The sequence below is a fragment of the Kogia breviceps genome, chromosome 7 (assembly GCF_026419965.1).
Source record: "Kogia breviceps isolate mKogBre1 chromosome 7, mKogBre1 haplotype 1, whole genome shotgun sequence".
Taxonomy (NCBI): Eukaryota; Metazoa; Chordata; class Mammalia; order Artiodactyla; family Physeteridae; genus Kogia; species Kogia breviceps.
Window position 1 is genome coordinate 48,317,082 of NC_081316.1, and position 24,383 is coordinate 48,341,464.

The 24,383-nt window shown below is 38.6% G+C and overlaps 1 protein-coding gene across 1 annotated transcript; it reads right to left on the reverse strand.

Moving 5' to 3' along the window:
* Positions 1–1,921: 1,921 nt before the first annotated feature.
* MED17 (mediator complex subunit 17) lies at positions 1,922–24,145 on the reverse strand. Its single transcript, XM_059069004.2, has 12 exons — positions 21,662–24,145; positions 18,887–19,053; positions 17,675–17,894; positions 15,495–15,631; positions 15,323–15,407; positions 14,824–14,976; positions 12,987–13,117; positions 11,942–12,126; positions 8,806–8,943; positions 5,552–5,669; positions 3,922–4,081; positions 1,922–2,712 (listed from the first exon to the last, which is right to left on the reverse strand). Exons 1-12 carry the CDS (start codon positions 21,909–21,911, stop codon positions 2,501–2,503), a joined length of 1,956 nt encoding a protein of 651 aa, XP_058924987.1. The 5' UTR covers positions 21,912–24,145; the 3' UTR covers positions 1,922–2,500.
* Between the last annotated feature and the right edge of the window lie 238 nt (positions 24,146–24,383).

The following is a 24,383-nucleotide window of genomic DNA, read 5'->3' on the forward strand; positions in this document are numbered from 1 at the left end:
TGTCTTTATAGAGTCATCAATGTTAAGTATAGTACTTCTGTTGTACCCAGGTTTACTAGAGGTCAAATAAGACCTCATTCTGTTACGGATTTGTCAACAAGAAAAGTAACTCGATGTGAAAAAAACATTTAAGGAAAGTAGATTGTGTGTTTTCAGTAAAGAAAGTGTGAGGAATGGAATTGCATTTAATTAAGGGAAAAGAAAATCTGTCTTCTGGTTGTTTCTGGATGGAAAAAAATAAAGTGATGGATATAGAAGGTGATAAAAGTTTGTGGAGAGTGGACCCTGAGAAAAGGGTTTTGTGCATGGTCAAGATTGATTAAGTTTAGAATAAATTTAATTGAGTAAATGAATTTTAAAAGTAAGCTGGTACAACACTTGAATTTGGCCTTTCCCTCTCTTAAAAGGACAGGTTTTCTTAAAACGTTGAACTGTCTTTGCTAACCAGTTTTAAGTTCTTTACCTTTTAAGTGATCTGTTCTGTATTTGTGTTTGAAATGTTTTATTGTCACTTTGGCTAAGTAACTATTGTCTCAGTGACCTAGGACCTTATTTGACCAAGTGTTTTAAATCTTTTTGACGAACTTCCCAAATACCAAATTTTAATTAAAGTTCCTTTGATTTCCAGCTAACTTTGGGATACTTTCGAGGGCCCCTGAGGTAACTCAAAGAGAAGTATTTAACTAGGATTATTTTGTATGTTAAATTAAATGTAATCAGAGGTGTAATCAAGCCTTTTAAGTCTTTTGTCATTTATAGATATTTTTGTACTCTGACACTGTTACAAAAAGTGGTTCATCATCAAGATTCATAGGAAGGCTAAGAAAACAGTTATAACAGTTCCACAACAAGATGACGGCTTCCAGCCCAAGCCCGTACGGACTTAAAACAAGGAGTTGTCCTGCCCTTGTGGCTCCTAGATCAGGCATCCAGAGATTTTTTTACTCCCTGACAGGCAGGGTCGACACCCCTATTCAGCCCTGAAGCAGTTGTAGAAGACAGACCATCACCCCTCTGCTTCCCTTAAGAGTACGGGAGTAAAATCTCTGAGGGGGGAATGAAACAGGAGGGAAGGGGTCACGGCACAACCCTTGACACGGCCATAGGACATGACAAAAACTGGTTAGAACTCACTAGATCCAAGATGGCAGATCTGACTTCCAGTGGACCTTGAGCCTCATTATATGCTCATTGTAATATATTAGCATGCTAAATGACACACCCACCAGCACCATGACAGTTGAGGCTAAGTATAAAAGGTCAAAAAGTGGCTGGTGGCCCACTTCCTGGAAATCTCCACCCCTCTCCTTAAAAAACTGGAATAATCCTCCCACTCATTAGCCTATGAAATTACCCAGCCCATAAAAATTAACCATGCCATATTTCAGGGCACTCTCTCACCTTCTGAGATGGTCCACATGTCTGAGTGTATTTCTATCTAAATAAATCTGCTTCTTACCTATCACTTTGTCTCCAAATTCTTTCTCAACAAAGCAAGAACCTCAAATTCACTGGGAACATTATTAAGTGAAGTTCCTCAGACATATTTTAGGACTGGGGCACTATTTCCAAGAAGTTCATGTTATTTATTCTTACTAAAGATACAGTCTGCCTTCCAGGCCTTCAGCTGGAACTCTCCAAGGAATTTCTCAAAGTAGTAGACCCAGGCATGCACAACAAAGACAATCAGAGGAAGAGGTACTTTATCCACTAATACAAGAGCTCCCTTTAATAGCTCTGGCAGGGAGTGGAGAACAGGCTCCTTTGGCTGGAGAGTACATTGTTGCACTTCAGGGAAAGGATCTGCTTCTCTAAACTGGAGGGAATTCCTGTATGAAAGCTGGGTCTTAAGAGTTTAAATATTCTTAAGCAATAACAAATAGTGGAATGAGACAAGTCAATTAAAGACAATTCACTGAGGTTGAGTTCAGAGTGTCTGGAATTTTTAACTATATACTTTATTTGATGTCAACATCAAAGGAATATTTTAGTGTTTTGGGTTTTTTTTGCTGTACGCAGCCCTCTCACTGTTGTGGCCTCTCCCGTCGCGGAGCACAGGCTCTGGACACACAGGCTCAGCGGCCACGGCTCATGGGCCCAGCCGCTCCGCGGCATGTGGGATCTTCCCGTCCCAGGGCATGAACCCGTGTCCCCTCCATCAGCAGGTGGACTCTCAACCACTGCGCCACCAGGGAAGCCCTCAAAGGAATATTTTAAAAAGCAAATTCAAATCCATAAGTTAGTAACAGTTCAAGTTAACTGCATTAAAAAAAAAAAGTAGTTACATCTCTCCATACTTGTATACCCTATAACTGTACATAAACTTTTGCATTTCAAAGCACTTGTCACTTATAAAGTGAAAGTTTTCAAAATGCTAGGTAAACATTTGCTAATCATGACTTTTTAAAAACAATACTCCTTTGGAAGATTCCTCTTCCTTGTGCTTATAGTTGATCTGCAAACATTTCTCAAAGTTTCTGGAAACTGGTCTGGAAGAAAATCATAGTAGACAAGGGCTAAGTGCAGACATAAGCAGCTCCATTTTGTAAACAAAGTTCCGGCCTTCCATCTTATTCCACTGAACTTCTTTGAATGGTCCACGAAGATGATTCCATTTGCTATCTTGTAAAACATCACTTTTTGGAATGTCTTTACACTGGTTACGGGGAAACTGAACCATAATCTTGCTGCCACTTTCAGGGCCATTACGAACTGTGGAACAAAACCCAAAATTCAATATACTCATTTTCTAAGCTAGAGACAACAAAGATCACACAACTTCATTTTCCATGAGTATAAAAACCTTGTTTGTCTATCAACTTGAAAGTGCTCATTTAAAAGTGCTTTTCAGGTTCAATAAGCTAAAATAAAATTTACTAATTTATAGATACTCGGCTGGTATAAATATTCATGAATTACCATTTGTACTATAAAAATGTGGCAAGATGAATGTTGGTTTAAGAAAGTCAAATGTCCTATACATTTTCAGAACATCATTATTTTTTTCTAAAATACATGACAACCCAATCATTCAATGACTTGGTTAATATATACCTACTATGTGATAAACTCAAATGTTCAAAATCAGAACTGGAAAGGGTGGAGGAAAGATTATTCCAAATATGAACTTTAGGTTTTAATGAGGCTTTATAACCCAGGAAAGAAGAAAAGAAATTATCAATAAGGGCCTAGCAATGATCAAGCCTGCAGATTCACAAGCTCTGATTCTGTGGGGAAGAATTTCTAATTATCCACTCTTTCAAATATTTAGAGCAGGTATTAGAAAAGATCACACTAAAACCATATATAATTTTCAACTAGACAGTACGTATACACGCCTATCAAAGTGCCCCACTCATAGGTGCTTCATAAGACACCTCTGTTCCATCCCTTGACCATCTTTAGGATCAAATATTAATCTTGCATATTTGCAGCAGTATAGATATTTTATCTATGTATCTATGTATCTATCTATGTATCTATCTATTTTTGGCCATGTGGCTTGTGGGATCTTAGTTCCCTGACCACGGATTGAACCTGGGTCCATGGCAGTGAAACCATGGAGGGAAAGCACTGAGTCCTAACCACTGGACTGCCAGGGAACTCCCCAGCAGTGTATTTTTAAAAAGCATTTATCCATTAAAAGTTTTGAATTGCAGGAGCAACAATGCTGATGGCATTTTTAAGATAATCTCTTAGGAAAATGTGTTGCTAAGCAAGACATTTTTTATAACTACTAGAAAGAGAAGTAATAACCTGCTGTTCTGAATAACAGCTATGATGAAATAAATGCTCAGTATAATTACTGCATGAACTCACCTACTGCAGAGATAAATTACTATTAAGTATAGTAACTATTAAAGCTAAATGCTAAGGCCAAACTCCCAAAGGTCTCTTCACATTCAGAAAAGCAGAAAGTACCTGAAATAGCATAGTCACCATTTGGGGAGGCCACTGTTATGGCAGAGGCATTGCCAATGCTCTCTATGGGCCCAAGTCCCACGTGATTACTGAAGCTCAGGACCTGCCAGCCCATAACCTTGGCTAGCTGCTGAACTGCATGCACCTGATGCTGTGACATCTGTGAATGAAAAAGGAAACTTCATTGACAATCAGCATGGGTATTTACTTTGCAGTGACTTGACATCGTGACTGTAAAATAAACTTCTGTTGGGGTTTTCAGTGCCTAGCACAGGAACCCTATCTTATGTTTGAGGAATCCTCCTGTGTGACCACTGAGGGAAGTGAACAGCACCCCACCTTCTACTGCAGAAGCTAAAACAGCCTGATACTCGCTTTCCTGTCCACTGGCACCTGGAAGACAGGCATACAACCTGAACTTGGCCAACTGGAACCTGCCACCTGGATCACTGATTATGAAGCAACATTTAAGTAGTAGCAGGGTGTGTAGCTGAATATGTTCCATTAACCCCCTCAAGTCCACTCTCCACCCTACTCTGTCTTGGGAGGCTGACCCATGTGGTTACACTACCAGCTTTTATGACTAGGTCCATAGTAAACAGACACTCCTGAAATTATCCTGAATGTGCCACTTAACTTCCGGTTAAGACCCCGACTGATACATGGGGCAATTCAGAGTGCATTCTGTCCCAGCGATGAAGGCAGTAATGCTGGGATGGCATCAGTAGTGGCACTGCCCTGGCTGTAGTTCTATCTAGCTTCCTTTGATCCTGATCCATTTGCAAGTCTTATTTGCTAGACTTCTCATCAATTCTGGAAGCTATCCAATAGGCTTTCAATATGTTTCTGCGTGTATGCGTAAGCCGACCAAAGCCATTTTAGGTGCAATCAACCAAGAGCTGCCATACCTCACGAATGCATTTTATTTCCTTGGTACCACATAAGCAAGTCAGTATAAAAGATTATTGCTTCTAGGATGGAGAGTGTCAGTATTTTCAAAAAATTTTATGTGAAACATAAATATGTGTTTTATGTGAAAGATTCATTAGCATTTCAAAACCTACCCTTTCTCCCATAACTCATATTTCAATGGATCATCACAACTCCATGAAGAAGGTAGGAAAAATACTGTTCTTACTTTACAGACGAAGAAAGAAAGGTCCAGAAATTTGTCCAGTGTCACAGAGAAGGTTTGTGACAGCACTCTCCATACTGTCCCTTAATAAGAGGAACTCTTGCTTAGGGCTCAAGAGGAAAGCATTCCATTTATCAGTATGGAGAATGGACACTATAGCTTTGTATCTAATCTCCCTTTCTCTGGTTTTCTTGGGTTAGTAATTCTAAACTTTCATGTGGTCCTGGAGGGGTTGTATATCTTGGCTAACATGAGAAATGAAACAAGTCTGATAGTCTCAGAACTGGTCCTGCATCTTAAATACAAACTAAGAATAGAAACAAATCTAGACAGTTTGTCAACACTTTCAATTAGCCTGTAGGTTGTAAAATGTGCACTAGAAATTAGGTGGTAGGAAAAAATGGCTTTTAAAAAATAATTTTACTTCTTACCCACTTTGTTCTTTCAATAGTTATGAGTGTTAGGAGCTCAAGACCTGTAGCCTGCAACTGTTACCTGAGACAGAAGGAAATCCTGCAGCTCCTGCTCCTGGTGAGACAGAGTAATTACTCTTCCATCCCTGTGTACGACTCGGATCTGCTCAACTCCAATATTCAACTGCAGCTGAATGGACCTTTATAGACACATATACTAAAAATCAGAAATGTTGAAAATTACCTTATACAATGCCCAAAACCTTAACATCAAAGAAAAAGAATATAACAGTTTTGATAACCTACACCAACACCCATGGGGGAGAGTTTTCTTAGGTTCAATGGAAACCATCAGACTCTATAAACTACTGTAGTCCGCTAAGCAGCAGTCTACTCAGAAGGATACAGTGGGGGAAGCACGGCTTGCCAGCAGGCCAACAGCACTTGCTCCTCTTCTACCGCAGGCCTTTCAGCTGTCAACACTGCAGCAATACACCTTTGCCGCAATGAAATGAGATCCACGTTGAGAATACGTGGGACCTGCCCTGACTTAACAACCTGGTCCCTCACAGGAGCCACGCACCCTTAACAGCTCCACAGGCATGGTTTCCAGGGTGCCCAGCAGAGACACTGCCCACTGTCAGAAGTCACGCCATCCTGGGAAATCCAAAGCTGGCCCCATCAGGGATTTATAATTTCTCCCAGTCCAGAACCATTTTACCAATTTGGGATCATTTTTGCCATAAGCAGTGTTGCCTAGTAACACACCTGGCATCTTTCCTTATCAAGTTACTAGGAGACTAGAGCGAGAGTTAGCCAAAGGTCAAATTCTCATACAGAAAGGAAATAGGGCTTGTTAACTTCACCCTCTCCTGAAATAATCAGCAAACAAGTCAAAATACGTACGCTCTATTAACTAGGCTTAGGTCAAACAAAGAAACTCATAAAATAACCAATGAATATATATGCAGATCACAAAACTCTTCCAAACTAATTTATAAATTTTTAGCATATAACATGTACATGAAACACAAAACTCTCCAAATCAAATAATCCAGATGAACAAATGTGGAAAAAAATAGCATTATATCTTTCCACATTTGATAGTACCTCTTTTTTCCTAACTGTTTTACAGCAAATATTTAAGAATAAAGCATTTTGGCAACTACCTATATAAAATTGTAATTTTGATGAAGTTTACATATTTCTTTCCAAGAAAAAAACACAAAATTCAGAAGGCTTAAAGGAAAAGACTCATAAATCTAACGAAATTTTTAAATTCTCCTCTTTTAAACAAAGGTGTGAGGGAAGAGGAATTTGTAACCACTCTGAAAAGCAAACGGGTAACATTAATCAAAATTTTAAATGTCCTTATCTTTTGACAACAGCAGTTACACTTGGAGGAGTTTATCCTATAGATATGCTTACATATACAAATTATTTTGCTGGCGTACAACTAAAATGTTCAACAATAGAAAGTTGGGGAGCTTTAAGAAAGAGAATTACTTTCAATTTTAAATAGCATAAGATGACCCCACCAGCTATAGAAGATGGGGAAAAGGGCATTCTACACTTCTACTTCCTCTCCTGTCCTGATTCTATCAAGGCTACATTATCACAAACCTTTCTTCACAGAAGTTTAGAACATTTACAGTGGATTCTATAACCATAATCCCACAGTTGTCTGGTCTTAGTTCTAGATGTAAATAATTCAATGCTGATCAATTTCTTCTTTTCCTCTCCTTTGTGCTCACTCTCTAAGTTTTTATTATGGAAAATTTTAAACACACACAAAAATATAGTATAATGAAAGCTGATGACCCTGTCACCTAGCCTTAACAGTTAAAAACATATACTAACTTTGTCTCATATATTCAATACTTCCTCTCCCACCACATCCCCGAGCCACCCCAATTATTTCATTATTTCTTTAGGTAGAGGGGGAAGAAAGCCATGATCCACTTCACCAATCTTTTCCACCTTCTATATTTGATCTTTAATCATGTTCGTCTACTATTTTTCATTTTTATAAAAAAAAGAGAATTAAAACATCCCTATTAAAATATAGTATTATATTATACATTATATTATATATTATTATATTCCCCTACTCCTGAGGGTGGTGATTTCCTTTCCAGTTGTGTTTTGCTCACTGAGAGACCACTGTGGCTAGTTACGTCTGCCTGAAATAAAGCAACTAAAGCTTGAAAAATAAAACATACAGACCCTGTTATACATACTCACTCTCTCAGACTGACCTGGAGGAGGGGACTCAGCTCCATCTTTCTAGTTGTTAATTTTCAAAGAGGCTAAAATGGAAGCCCAAAATGTCTTTCATGGCCACCAGCTAATTATATTAACGTGTTCCTCCCCACTGCCCAGTTTTACTGATATAACTGACAATGTCATTGTATTCGTTTAAGGTGTACAACATAATGGTTTGATATTTGTATATATGGCAAAATGATCACCACCATAAGTTTTTTTAGCATCCATCACCTCACATAGTTACCCATTTTCTTTTTCTTATGATTAGAACTTTTAAGATTACTCTTTTATCAACTTTCAAATATACAATAGAGTATTATTAACCGTAGGTTCCATGCTGTACGTTACTTCCCCAGAACTTACTTACCTTATAACTGGAATTTTGTACCTTTTGACCACCTTCACCAACTCCCCACCACTGCAACCACCAATCTACTATCTGTATATTAACTTGTGATTTATGAATATAAATCAAGTAGACTGCTCCTCCAGGAATGCTGGGGACAAAAGTCATTAAGGGCATAATCATGAACTGGATTAGACACAGGGGTGTTTTAGGCACACTATGGAAAGGACAGGCTCTAATATAAACAGCCCTCCTCACCTCAAATACCCCAGACTGGCCACAGCCTCTAGGCAAGAACTGAAGCGGATCGGAGTCTGAGGAAGCGTGGCAGCTTTCCGCTCAATGCTGGGGTTCCTTCTTTACCACAGCTCAAATATGTGACATTTACCTAATAGAGACTATTTTAGACATTCTTACCTCTGTTTTTATTGGTTAGTTTGGTTTTTGTGTATTTTGGCCGCACCACGTGGTACGTGGGATCTTAGTTCCCCAACCAGGGATAGAATCAACGCCCCCTGCAATGGAAGTGCGGACTCTTAACCACTGGACCCCTAGGGAAGTCCTTATCTTTCATTCTTAAAAACACTCTACAGCTGATATAATTTACTGGAATGTTATGCCATCCTAGCAAATAAAAACCAAAATCTTGATATAATCACTCAGTAAACATCAATACATAAAAAGCAACTTAACATATTAAACAACTTCTTTTTGATACTTACTTGCATATTTGTTCATAGCCTTGTGATGTGATTAAGACTTTCACACTAGATTCATAAACATCATTAATATTTGACCAATGAGCCTGTATCTGAGGATCTTCAATGCGACTTGCTAAGCTGTCAATGGTTGCAGCAGTTCTTTTAAAGAAAATAAGTTAAAATTTTTATAAAGTTACCATAAAAAATAATAAGATGATAAATCACTTATGAGTTTTATGGTTATTTGAAAAACAAATGACTACTTTTTGAAAATACCATCACTTGAAAAGCAAAGATTTTAAAGAAAGGTCAGATGTAGCTCTGATGTGCTGGTTCTCAGTTTCACATCATGGCACATTCTCATGCCACACTGATTTCCTTTTAACTCCATTTGTTTTCTGCCACTCAGAAAATCTTACCAGAACACAAGTGAGAAGGATACTTCCAGGGTGCTAACCTCAGCTCTGTGAAGAATATAAATTACTCTTAAGTATCAGTACTTGATCCCTGGTAACAAGTGACTTGGGACATACCTGCACCTGGAATTGTAATTCCATTACTGTCATGGAATTACAATCATTTTCAAGAGAAACTAGAGAGACTTACTGCACATTTAAAACCTATACTCCAAGAAAGATAAATATGGTAAGTATAAATGAAAATTAAGATCCATCCAGTGATAATTATGTACCAACTACTATTAATAAGTGCTTTCATGAATTATTTTAACCTTACTAACAACAGTAGACACTACTATTATTACCTCCATTTTTCAGAAGGAACAAAAGCAGTTTAGCAATGTTTAGTAAGTTGCCCAAAGTTTGTAACTGTTTGGGGCACAAAACCTGGAAGTCTAACTCCAGAGCCAATAATCTTTCCTTTATATTTTATACACACAAATGAAAAGCCACTGCCTAGAACCAAAGCATAAATTATGTAAGTTAACCCAATTACTGAGATCCTCAGTTTCTAAAATTTGATTCTAGCACTTTACTGGAAAGAGAAGGAAAAGCCAAAAGGAAATGGAAGAAATGAGAATAGCCACTGAGGACAAGGGGCTTTTATACCAACAGGCTTGGGCTTTGCTCTTTTATCCTGCTTCTGCTCTAGTACTGGTTTCTCTCAATCCATTTTTAACTTTACCTTCTTTTTCTGTGATTTGTTTCCCTGGCAGTGCTTCAAAAATGTTTACAGCAGATAAATACGTATGTGAGAGTTTTGATCTCAGTATTATATCTATCAACACACTGGGAATAAAAAAGTATCTAGCAATTGAGACTTGTTAAAAGAAATCATGGATTAGTCACACAATGGGCTATTACATAGCTATTAAAGTATCTCTGAAGGCAGGGTATAAAACTTTATGATACCAGATTTATTTATTTATTTATTTATTTTTTATTTTTTGCGGTATGCGGGCCTCTCACTGTTGTGGCCTCTCCCTTTCCGGAGCACAGGCTCCGGACGTGCAGGCTCAGCGGCCACGGTTCACGGGCCCAGCCGCTCCGCGGCACGTGGGATCTTCCCAGACTGGGGCACGAACCCTCGTCCGCTGCATCGGCAGGCAGATTCTCAACCACTGCGCCACCAGGGAAGCCCATAAGAGAATTTTTTTCACTAAATAATTACTATAATACTGCACAGTCTTTGGTTGGTTGAATCCACGAATGCAAAACCTGGGAAAAGGAGGAATTGCCTATTTGGTGGCCAACTGTAAGTTCAACTGTACAGAGAGGGTGGCACCCCTAACCCCCGTGTTGCTCAAGGCTCAAATGTATGTAAAAATATATGAGCATGTTAATTGTATGGAATTATACAGATGGGTTGATACATCTGGAACATTATTTCTATATCTAAGGGGAGAAAAGAGAATATTTTTAAAACTTTGCTGCTTCCAAGATTACAACTACTATTCAGAAATTTATAAGCGTTCTAAAGATAACTTTTTCTATGCCCTTCATTTATTTCAGGGAATATTTAACTTTATGGTTAATCAGAAATTTGCAAGATTAAAAATATACTCAAATTAATAGCTTTTATACTTGAAATGTACAAATGGAAAGTAACAACAATAATCTAACATATAATATTCTTACTGTTTATAAGGAACTTCTGTATACATTATTCAATTTGATCCTAAGACCAGACTCCTATACCCCCAGTTGACAGAGAAATAGAAGGCCACAGATATTAACTAACTTGCCCAAAGTTACGTAGCAAGTCATTGAGCCCTGGCTTAAATGCATCTTTTACCCTAAAGTCCTTACTCCTTTCTCGGTATCATGCTGTTGTCTCTAACATGTCTTCCTAATTCATTTTACTAAAAGTTTCCATTCTGAGACCAAAGACTAATATGCTAATAAAACCATGACTGTATTAACAGGAAAAAACAAAAAATCAAAAATAAAATGTCATTCACAAAAACAGTGTGCCCACGCCTGTTGAGTACCACCAAGGCACAATCATGAATGAAGTAAAAACAGACTTCTTCACTAAGTGCCAATAACAAAATAGAAGAGCACCCTTTAGCATTTGGAAGTGAAACATTCATTTAGGTTCAATCATGCAAGTTTGTTTTGTAAATGATGTGTATGGAAGAAAGAAAATGAGCTTTGGGGTTACATAAACGTGGGCATAAATCATGATTTTGCTAACCTTTTAGCTGTGTAACCTTCAGCATGTCACACAACTTCTCTAAACCCCAATCTTCTCATCAGTAGAAATGGGTTAACATGATCTGCCCCAGAGCTAAGGATTAAATAAGTCAACATACAGGAAAGTGCCTTCCAAAGTCCTAAAATGTGTGACAACCAAAAAGTAGGGAAAGCTTCAAAAAAGGTTTAAATCAGTTCAGGAAGAGGATCCCATGGACGGGTTACTGAAGAAAGTTTGGTGTCCCACGGCAGGTTCCTAGTCAGTTGTCTTTGGAAACATTAGTGCCAGAGTTAGAAACAATATATTAAGTTACATGGGCAATGGTGCTAAGTCTTCTCCAAACTTGACAGGACCATCTACGACCATAAACTCTTCTACCATAGCCACCTCCATCTCCCCGGAAAAAAAATTAAAGCATGCCAAAAATAATGTAACTAATAAAGAAAACTAACAAAGGAAAAAAGACTGCAGTTTCAAAGAAAAACAGTAACTCTGTCCTTACCTACTCCTCAGAAATATATGTTTTGCTTGTTTAATTATTTTTTCCAGGAGCCCTTCACTTGACTGTATTGAATTAATTTCATTTTTATCAAAAGCTTGAGGACCCGAAAGTCTCATTCTCTTGTGGCCGAAAGGTGCACTTGCTGGATGCGGCATCATGATGGAACTCAAAGTCTGTTTATGAAACTGTAACAAGAACAGCCGTTTTAAACAGCCAATACCCACATATTAACTACACAATGTTCGTTCAAAACATGGCTCACATTTTGGAAATATGAAAGCAATGGATCTGAACCACATATAAAGGCAGTCTTGGCACACAGATAAATGTTAACATCTACTAGGCCACATTTAATGTGAGTTTGTAAAGAGAAGGGTCCCTCTCAAGCTTCTGTTTTTATTTTAAAAGTTTTAAAGTAGAAAAACAAATATTCTTTAATAAGTCCCATTGACAGAAAACATGAAATCAATAGATAATTATTCCACCATACCCTAGATTAGAGGTTCCCAAACCTGGCTACAACAGAACCATCTGAGGAACATAAAAAAATACTGATTCTTGCACCACCACAAATGACTAAACCAGATTTTGGGGTGAGGCAGAGAAGGCTGGAATACGTACTTCTATTAAAAGATTTTCAGGGGAGTCTTCTGAAATTAGCCTAAACTGTGAACCAGCACTCTGGAAACATAGTTCTAGATGACGTGTAAATATAATACATCCTGAAATAACTCAAGTAATTCTTTTCACGGGCTCTGGCAAGATATTTTCCCTGAATACCCAATCAGAATACCCTCTAGTGTGCATTTCTTACATCTCTCTATAAAACTTGTGCTGTACTTCTGCCACTAGAAGCTATGCTTCGGGATAGACTGTATTCTGATTATCTCTGTATTCCCTGAGCCCATAGCAAGGATCTTTCACAGCACAGCTAGTGAATGTCATCACTATATAAATAATGAGGACTCAGCAGAGGGGAATGTGTGTACATTCACTGCTGTGGATACTCTTACCACAATGCAAGGAAAAACATTTACTTCATTACCTCTCTAATCAGTAGATGCAAATTATGCTCTAGGACATAAAGATGGTCCTCTGAACTTTGCTTCTCGGTAGCAGATTTTTGGGATTTCTTATCATTTGAAGAATGGCACAGAGAAATAGATAACTGCAAGCCTATTTATAAAAATAAGAAGGACAGATATAAATAACCTATAATATGGAAAGGCACAAACTGTTTTCATAAAGTATAATCACAGCCCATTCTCAAAAGATACATTCTGAACTTTAAAAGGAAGCTTTCGTGATCAACATTTTTTACACCAAAATGAGTACTCATGAATATAATAAACTACCATATATTTTAACAATTCAAATTCTGTTCACCTACAACGTGGCTGCTGACCTTGAGCTGTGGCTAAAGACAGGTGAACAGAAACTATGTTCATTTATTTCTTCTAGATTTTAAATTAAAAACGAAACAAAACAGAGTTAACATCTGGTCTTACTGACTAGAAGACAGATATCGTTCCCTGTTCTCATGAGAATCAGGATGAAATTTTTCACTCCTAATACCTATTCCCTTGACAAGATCTAAGAAGACGCTCAGAATTTATGTAAAAAACAAGTGCAGCTAATTACAAATTGATCTCTAGGTAAGTCTAACTGCTTTTTAATAATATTTTAAATTCAATCTCCATAAATTTAGGAATATTATGGATATTTAATTATGCATTTTCTAAACAGAAACACTAATTGGAAAACATACATACACGCCAATGTTCATAGCAGCATTATTTACCATTGCCAAGATATGGAAGCAAAGTAAGTGTCCATCAATAGATGAATGGATAAAGAAAATGTGTTGTATATATACACAATGGAATACTACTTAGCCATAAAAAAGAATGAAATTTTGTCCTCTGCAACATGGGTGGACTTTGAGAGTATTATGTTAAGTGAAATTAGTCACAGAAAGACAAACACTGTATATCAATTATAGATGGAATCTAAAAAATAAAACAAACTAGTGAATATAACAAAAAATAAACACACAGATATAGAGAACCTAGTGGTTACTAGTGGGGAGAAGGAGGCAGGAGGGGCAATGTAGGGACAGGGGATTAAGAGGTACAAACCACTATGTATAAAATAAATAAATTACAAGGGTATATTGTACAACACAGGGAATATAGCCAATATTTTATAACAACTATCAATGGAATATATCTTTAAAAATTGTGAATCACTATGTTGTACACCTGAAACTTATATAATATTATACATTAACAATACCTCAATAAAAAAATTTAAAATAGGGACTTCCCTGGTGGCCACGCTCCCAAAGCCACGGGCCTGGGTTCGATCCCTGGTCAGGGAACTAGATCCCACATGCATTCCGCAACTAAGAGTTTGCATGCCACAAAAAGTCGCAACCGAGGAGCCCGCCTGCCGCAACTAAGACCCAGCGCAACTAACCAAATAAATAAATAAAATATTTTTAAAATTAAAAAAAAAAAAAAAAAAAAAAACAAGCATTTTCTAATTGACATCTCATTTAGACAATAAGACAGGATCCCTGAGAAATCTTCCACAAATGGTGCTGGCATAGACACCTCAAAGCAACTGTTACTGAATAACAGCCTTGCTAGGACAAACTTTAACATATATTGTTTAAAGCCCAGGAGTGACACTACTGAGGACACAGAACAGAGTCAGCAGTGTAGACTGTGTTGCATACTTCATTGGCTGTTATTACAGACCGCACACTACCTCTTTGCTCTTACTGTTCCTTCAGCACACTCAAATAGCTACCCACTTTGTCCTGTTCCCCAAACCACAGAGTCCTAATTATAAATCTCAAAAGGGTAGGCTGCACTTACTTGGAAAGGGCTGAGAGATAATCTGGTTTTTCACCACAATGTGAGGGATCTGTGATTTAATTTGAACAGCTTCCCGAGAGAGCTGTGCAAAAATTTCTTTACATAAGAGAACATTTTGTGCTGCTTCTAATTTCGTCTGCCAATGTGGGGAACCTGCAAGACAGCAGACATACGTATATATTAATTGACTAATTATATTAGGTATTAACTAGCTTAAATGATGATCTGGATACATATGACAAAAGTTTAGAAAACAGTGCATTATGGCATATAAAACATTTTACTTCTTTTACACAGAGAAAACTGGTAAATAAGTTCAATCTTTAAAAACAGATCACACAGCTATTCACTAATTGTTAATTAACAAATTATAAATACTTACATTTCTAATTGCTCTTATTCCTAAGTACCTATTTTTCCTATCTATGTTTATCTTCAGTTCATTTGTAAATATAAGCTTAGATAACACCAGAAGTTAGAGGACAGAACATAACTATACCTGGTTTGGATTTAGGCAAAGGTCGTTTGAAGAGGTTAACTGTGCCAAGATCACCTATGTCTGGAGCCTGTTTTTGAATTGAAACCTATGTGACAATAATAACACGAAAAAATGTTAGCAATTTAGCTTCTGGGCTAATAAGAAATTACTTGAAAAATACTTTGACAAATACCTTGATATATGCAGAGCCCTCTAAATCACTAGGAATCTGGACATCAAGGGGACAGTAATCTTCAGGTATTTTCTTGTCCAGATCAATATCTGTATTCTTTATTACTTCAAATGTACCATGATGGGGAAACAGAGATCCTAAAGGTATATTAAAAATAGCAAAATCAAAACTAGTTCACATGTTAATTTAACACAAATTATTAACTGTATAACAATATTTCACATACCCATCACTGAAGCATAAATTAAGTTCCTATGAAAAACGTGTGTTTTGGGGGAAGGGAGAGGCGTGGTAAACAAAAGGAAGTAAGGAAGCAGGAGAAAAGAGTTATTTACCTTAAAAAAAATCATATGCCTTAGTCTAATGGTATCATAATAATATGAACTCTACAGGCCATCCAAACTGTTTTATTCAAATGGAGTTTTGACAAAATGAATATAATTCTAGAAAATACTTCTATAAATTTAAACTTTGGAGATTAAAAACTTCTGGAGCTCAGTCTCTGTAATAAGGTTGCAATTAAAGGGTTCTGAATTCAGTAAGAGAAGAACAAAAGGAAAGTGTATATACCACCCTTTTTTCAACCAATTCCTAGACTTTCATGTGATGTCTTTTTATGTAGTGCATAAGTTTGGGACAGTTGTTTTGGGCTGCTGAATTACCGTAACTGCTGTTTTATAACAAGGGAAGATGTTCAAGATTTTCTTACAATTAAAAACAGAATGTAAGGCTTCCCTGGTGGCACAGTGGTTGGGAGTCCGCCTGCCGATACAGGGGACATGGGTTTGTGCCCCGGTCCAGGAGGATCCCACGTGCCGTGGAGCGGCTGGGCCCATGAGCCATGGCCGCTGAGCCTGTGCGTCCGGAGCCTGTGCTCTGCAGCGGGAGGGGCCGCGGCAGTGAGAGGTCTGCGTACCACACACAAAAAAACCCCAGAATGTAATCAAATCCTTTTATAACATAGGTGACTATCCCATAGAGAGAAATTAAGTAAAGTTCTTGCACATAATTATTTGTTGGGAAGAGCTTACAGTGTTCAAAGCCAGAAAGCACTGCTTCTACAGACTACCTATTAAAATGTAAAAATGTCTTTGTCATCTCAAATTCATCTTTGTGATAGAACTTTACCTTCAGAGTTCAAAATTTCTCAATTCACATCAACGCTAAGGCATGTAGGTGCTCCAGTACTTAACTACCTCAATTTACCTTCCTTTAATTTTGGGATAATGATGGCTTGCTCTGACAAATGAATCCTTTTAAAATATCACTCTACTATTGTTATCCCAGTGATCACAGCCAGGGCTCCTTGCTTTTTTATCCCTTGACATTCAAAGTTTTTACCCCATTGAGCTGTGACTCATAAACTTTTACTGTATCCTCTGAATATACTTCAGCAGCTTAAAGACAGTACCATAATTACCTCGAAAAACCTGCTATTATATATCACAGCTCAACAACAAAGAATTTATACCAAATGATGTGAATTCAAGATATTAAACGCTGATATACTTCAACAAAGTATATTCCTTAAGTTAGTGTTGCAACCTTGGCTGAATGGAAAAAGGAAGGCAAAGTGTTTTTACCACTGTTTCTCTTCACCCAGGATATGAAAACAGCTTAGCAGACTTTAGGGAGAAAAATAGAATAAGGAAGAAGAGAGAAGTTTCTTTTCTCCATTTATGCCCAGTTTTTGAGGGTTACTGGTAAGCCTGTGATTGAGGACTCTAACCCTACCTCCTTATTTCTGACTAAAATGTCAATTATGGTTCAGGGTGTATGAGCACATAAACCCTATCTCTGAACTTTCAATTAAATGTATCTAAAATGTTTTCAAATTGAATATAAACTATTTATACATATATTTACATAGGCTGTGATAATTTTAGCCTTTTTGTGGTAATTTTAGCTTTTTCAGGCTTATGGGCACAGAAATTAAAACTTCACAATGTAACATGTCACTGAGAAATAATATTATTACAGAAGAATATGTGGGAGTTCCTTGGCAGTCCAGTGGTTAGGACTCGGCACTTTCACTGCCAAGGGCCCAGCTTCAGTCCCTGATCCGGGAACTAAGATCCCACGAGCCATGCGGCGTGGCCCCTCTTCCCACCCGAAAAGGTAACATTACAACCTACCATTTTTAGTTTTTGAAAAACTACATTTTAAACAATAATCTATACCTGCACTTCTGTAGCTCAGATCTCCAAGAATTTTATCTCCAACTTTTCTAAGTTTCCAGTGTTGCCTCAGTCTCAAAAGCTCAGAGTTGAAGTCTCTTTGTAGCTTATTTTCTTGGTTTTCAGTGACCGATTTAGCCAGTCTTTCTGCCCCCTTCAGTAGGATTTGTGCTGCTCCTGCAAGTGACTTCTTTTTAGATATCAACTGCAACGTCTGAGGATTCTATCAAAAACAATCCAAAAGTGTAGCTCTGTATTATTTTTTAAATGATTTTAAAATGATACACTTTTCTCGGGCTTCCCTGGTGGTGCAGTGGTTGAGAATCCGCCTGCAGATGCAGGAGACACGGGTTCGTGCCCTGGTCCGGGAAGATCCCACATGCCGTGGAGCAACTAAGCCCGTGAGCCATGGCCGCTGCGCCTGCGCGTCCGGAGCCTGTGCTCCGCAATGGGAGAGGCCACAACAGTGAGAGGCCCGCATACCGCAAAAAAAAAAAAAAAAAAAAAAAAAAAAAAAAAAAAAAAAAAAAAAAAAAAAAAAAAGATACACTTTTCTCAACAATAAAATACCTACTCAAGGGAAAATTTAAAAATTAAAGAAAAGTACAGAGAAGGGTGAAAAGCACATATAATAATTTTTTTAAAAAAATGACCGCAACCTACTTCTTTGGTCAACTCAAATAAAGATTTGTGTTAAACCAAATCACCACAGTAGACTATAAATCCTAACACTGCATCAACCTGGCCCAGCCTAGGTTAGGTTCCACTCTCTACTGCCATTCCTCTCCTATGTATGCCACTCTCCCCCCGACCCACACGTACACCCTTTCGAGGCACTCAGTATACTTCAGATCAAAGTCCATAACTGGAAAACTGATGAGAAATCAAAATCTATGTATTATATATACATATATAAATATCGACAATCATTACCAATTCATGTAGACATACTTCCAAAAAGCCAAGTTTAATAAAAGTTTTCTGGCTGCTGCTTAAGAGTCAAAATAATAAAGTTTCATAAAAATGTCACAATTTTTTTATCATATTACTGAACCGAATTTTGAGTTTTTGGAGAACTCAAGAGAGTTAATCTTTAAATCTCCATCTGGACTTAATTTTGCATTTAAGGAAAAGGAAACAATGGGCACACAGCCTAAAAGATGGTCCTGGGACTTACGAAAACGGCACCGTTATTCAATCAAATCCCACAAATACCTGTTTTGGAGGAAGTGCATCCTGAGAGACGGGATCCAGAGTCATAAATTTTTTATCCCTAACAATACTGAGAACATCATAGAGAACACACATCTCTGTCAGGGCACTTCTCAAATTGTTCCTCACTGAATCCCAAGGCCAAAGGGAAGGCTGAAATTTCACCAACCCTAAAAAGAGAAAGAAAAAAAGAGAAATACACAGGTATTAGTTATAGAAAGCTCATTTAGAAGTTTAAAAGTACTAAAAAGAAATAATGAATTCTATTTTTAAATTGTTCCCTCTTTTATCCCATTCTCTCCACCCTTTCTTGAATCTTGGTTAACATTTTAGTATTCCCACAATGTCAAAACAAGTATGATAGCTAATTTCCTAAGTTAACTCTAACATTACAACATGATAGGCTTTCAAACAACTTTTAAAATTTATGTACGCCTTCTTAATAACCTTTTTTTCTTCCAGCTTTCAAAACCTGAACAAGTAATTGTAGAGAATTTCTAATACACAGAAAAGTACAAAAATAAAAATGACCTATAATGGCAGCATTCAGATAGTAAACACTATTAACACATCTTCCAACCTCTTAATCACTTTTAAAAATTAAATTTCATGAATACAGGCTCATTGTACAGAGTTCAAACAATAGTTATAGAGTAAAAAGTGAAAGTTTCCCTTTATTCCCCACCCCTAATTCTCTCCCTTCCTGACAGGCAGTCACCATTAACAGTTGGGGCATACCCGTCCAAATGTTCTTCTATGCATTTACATACATATACTCCCATTTTTCTATTGCTTGCTTCTCCCCGCCACCCCACCAAGTTAATATGTCCTAGAAACACTTCCAGATCTACTTCATTCTTTTAACACTGTATGATATTCTGGAACATAGATGTACAGTAAGTTTACCCATTTCTGTTTAATGGACATGGAGATTGGTTGCAGCAACGCTAGCAGTGGTAAACATCTTGAACACACATCTGTGTATACGTCAACTTTTTCTGTAGGTTAAATCATTAGCCATGATATTAGTGGTTCAAGAGAGATACACACTGGCAGTTCCCCAGTGGTTTGGATTCCGGCTTTCACTACCTTGGCCGGGATTCAATCCCTGGTCAGGGAACTGAGATCTCACAAGCCATGAGGCGTGGCCAAAAACAAACAAAAACAAGCAAACAAACGAGATGAACATTTAAAGATTTTGATACATACTGAACTGCCGAACTGTCACCCAAAAAGACTCTAAAAATTCACATTCCCAACACGAGATATTAACAATCTTTTTAAATTGCTACTAATCTTATGCATGAAAATAGTATCTTAATGATATTTTCATTTGCTTCTCCCTACTAGTGAGATCTGAAGTCTTTCCTCTGTGAGCAAACTGTTTATATCTTTGGCCTATTTTTCCAATGAATTGTCTTTTTCTTTTCAGTTTCAAGGGACTCTTTGAACACAAGGGGTATCAACCACTTGTGTGTCATATGTGTTGCATATACTTTTCCCAGTCTGTCATTTATCTTTTTACTTTGTTTATGGCATATTTTCCCATTATTATTTTAAAGTTTTATGTAATTAATATACCTATTATTATAACTATCTTTTCCTTTATAATGTCTGTTTCCTATCTTGCTTAAGAAGATCTCTCCTAATCCCGAAGTTACATGATTATAACTTCTTTCCAATATTTTGTTTTATTCTCTTCACTTGCATTTCAATCCTTGCGGAAGTATTTCTGTGAGGTCTGAGGTAGTATTTACCTTTCATTCCCAAACGGATCCCTAATTGTCCTAACACGACTGGCTTGAAATGCCATCCTTAAATGCCCATTTACACAGGGTTTCTTCACATAACTAAATCAAGAACTGTTAATGTTTTTTTATTCTTGACAATAAGGATACAAAAACCACACATACTTTTTCTATAATTCTCTTCTAACTAGTTTTATTTTCCTTATAATCCATTTACTATATAGCATCCAGAGTGATCTTTTGTAAACAAAATCATCTGTCTACTTAAAATCCTTCAAACTTTCAGCTGTCGTTCTAATAAAAACCAAGTGCTTATTCTGGCCTACTGGCTCTAAATGAGTTGGCCTCTGCCTACCTTTTAGATCTTATCACATATTCCAGTCAATACAAATCCCCTTTCAGTTACTATAATCATCCACCTTGCACAGGAAAACAAAATAACGAGTCCAAGGTCACATAGCTAATACGTATCATAGCCGAGATGTGAACTACAGGGCTCTTAACCAGGGTGTGCCACATTACAGACGCTCTATTAAAAACGCAAACACTTCACCAGTGACAGTATCCCTCAAGCGCTCCCACTCAAGGAAACCTGCAGAAGAATAAGGAGTATTAAGAGTCAAGCAGGGGCTTCCCTGGTGGCGCAGTGGTTGAGAATCCGCCTGCCGATGCAGGGGACACGGGCTCGTGCCCTGGTCCGGGAAGATCCCACATGCCGAGGAGCAGCTGGAACCGTGAGCCATGGCCGCTGAGCCTGCGCATCTGGAGCCTGTGCTCCGCAACGGGAGAGGCACAACAGTGGAGGCCCGCGTACCGAAAAAAAAAAAAAAAAAAAAAAAAAAAGAGTCAAGCAGTGCCCTAAATTGTCCAGGTGACGAAGAGCCCAATTAACGTTTCGCGTACCTACGTTCAAAGTACTTCCAAGCACAGCATCTCACCTGGCGCAGGAGAGGCAGAGTGACATTACCTGGGCGGGTACCGGGACCCCCAGACCCGCCCAGCAGACTCGAGCCACAGCCACTGGCCTTACCTTCCTCGTCGTCCTGGTCCGCGCTGGAGCCGGCGCCCGCCCAGTCCTGCGCGTCGCCATCTGCCCCCGCCGCCTCCTCCTCCTCGGAGCCCGAACCCTGGCTGAAGTCGATCCGCTGGGCCAGACGCGCCAGATTCTGGGACATGGACAGCGGCTGCAGGTATGTCTCAGTGCCATCCAGGCCCACCTCCTGGACCTGCTTTTCGCAGGCAGACTCAATGCTGATCCGCACAGCGCGCACCCCAGACATGCTAGCGGCGTCGGCAGGACCCCAGCGCCAGCCGAAAACCGAGGGAGGAAGTATGTGCGCCTCTGTGGGGAGCCGGGAACCCGGGAACCGCGCCTTGGACGAGCTTTTGGGAAACCAAACGCTGCTCTAGAGCCGGAAACAAAGACGAGAGCGCTGAAACTCCCCCAGAATGCACTGCAGGCCCCTTCGCGCTCCCCCCTCCCCCGCTCCTTGGAGTCTCGCGGAAGGAAACCGGCTGACGCGGGAACTCTGCACTTCCGGGCGAGCGCTTCCGGTGAATCCCACTACGTCGTCCGGAGAAGCTTCCTGGTCTGTAAGAGGCGTGGCTGGCGGTGGGAGGGTGGGATCCGGGTGCAGAGAGCTTGCGGAGGCGAATGCCTGGTGTCCACCTTTTAAGTGTTGCTTGTTGGAAAGTGATGTTGGATAGAAGGATGAAGGCGACCGAAAAGAAGTAGGGAAAAGGAGATGAATGGGCCCCTGGATCCTAGCAACGAGAGGCCCTCTGAGAATGCTGAGATTTGAGGGTTTACACCTGGGGTAGAAACAACATATCTGAAGAGTTAGAAAATAAGGGTGTAGTTTGAGGAAAACAATGAATTGTGCTTATCACTACTTAAAATTATACTGCATAATTAGTTTGTTATCTAAACTCCCGTTAGTGGTAAACTCCATGATGGTGAATATCTGACGTGTAATATGCGCATATTTCTTTCATGCTTGAGTTAAAATAATATAAGATTAAGAAGCACTGATGTGGGCGTGGGGGTGGTGGGATGAATTGGGAGATTGGGATTGACGTATATATACACTAATATGTATAAGATAGATAACTAATAAGAACCTGTATAAAAAAATAAAATTCAGAAAAAATATTTTTTAAAAAAGCACTGATGAGTCTCTGAGTCCCTGAGAAAGTATTTCATCAGTAGTAATTCCACAGGGGAAGATGAATTCTTTTGTTACAAAACTCTACTTAATTTAAGGAATTATGTATATCATTTATCATGAGTCTCTCCAAGTTTTGTGCTAAGGTATATTTAAGTTTTTCAACTCCTTTTCTAAGGTATTTAGGAAAATACGGTTGTCATGGTGTCAGTCTCTACCTAAACAATACATGTGGGGTGTTTGTTGGGGGTTTGTGTGAATTTTCAAGGAAGGAAGCTCAACGTTGGCAATCTCAACAGATTCTGCCAGACAGTCATGTTTGAGAACTACGTACTTACTCTTTATGCATAAGTTTGTAAAAGATTTTAATACCTTATTTCAAAATTTGATTAATATTTATCTTGGGCTCTATTTGTGCCAGTCACTGTGCTAAGTGTTTTAAACTTATTTCTCCTTTAATCTTTATAAGGTGCTCATACTTACACAGTTTGGCTGAGGCGTCTGCTGTGTCAGCTGGGCTTGACCAGAGGTCAAGCTGATCTAGGCTGGGCTCAGCTGGTTGGTTCTACTTCAAGTTATAGGTCTACAGGCCATTTAGAAGACTCTGTGCCATGTGTCTCTCATTCTTCTTGTACTAGCAGGCTGGTCAGGGTATGTCCTTCTGATGCAGATGGTAGAGGTACAAGATGTAAGCCTTGCCTGCATTACATGTCTAAAATCCACAAGTCCCATGGCCAAACCCAAAAGTCAAGGATGGGAAAGGGGTTACACTCAGCTTTTTCAGTTGCAGAAACTGCAGAGTTACATAGAAAGGGGTGTGGATAATGGGAGGAGCAGGGCCAACCATCAGTCACATATGGTAAATAATCCAGTTGCATTCCCTTATCTCACATCCTAAATAAAAATAAATTCCAAATGGAGTAAAGATCTAAGTGTGAAAAATAGTGAAGTCGTCTGCAGACTAAGATACACATAAGGTATATACATACTTAAGTCCTGCTTAAAGGGAAGTGTTCTATAAAAAATATTTGTCAGATTTTGAGGGTTCATGGAGCTCAAACCTACGAAAGGGAAGAACTGAACCCCACACCATCTTTCAGGATTGAGGAGGCAGAGATCTGCCAGGCTCTGAATTAAAATCCCAGAAGTAACAGAGTAACAGACTCTAGGCGGAGGTGGCCTGAGTTTTATTTAAAATGCAACCGAGCCCCAACCCAGCTCCATCTCTGATTACAATGAACTAATCAGTCTCTCACTTCATCTGCCTAACAAAAGAAAGGTGGAAATCCTCACTGGTGAAAGATACCATCTAGCAGTAGTAAGGTGTAGGAAAGAGTGACTGATAAAACATAAGCAAAAACAAATAATAGGAACGTATTCATGAATGATCAAAACATTGGTGATGGAAGACAAGGACTTTAACAGATTAGTATGTTAAAAAAAAAATAGAGGACTTTCCTGGTCGTCCAATGGTTAAGACTCCGTGCTTCCAGTGCAGGGGGCATGGGTTCAATCCCTGGTCAGGGAAGTTCTGCATGCTGCACGACCAAAAAAAAAAAAAAAAAAAGGAAAATGGACAAAATGGAT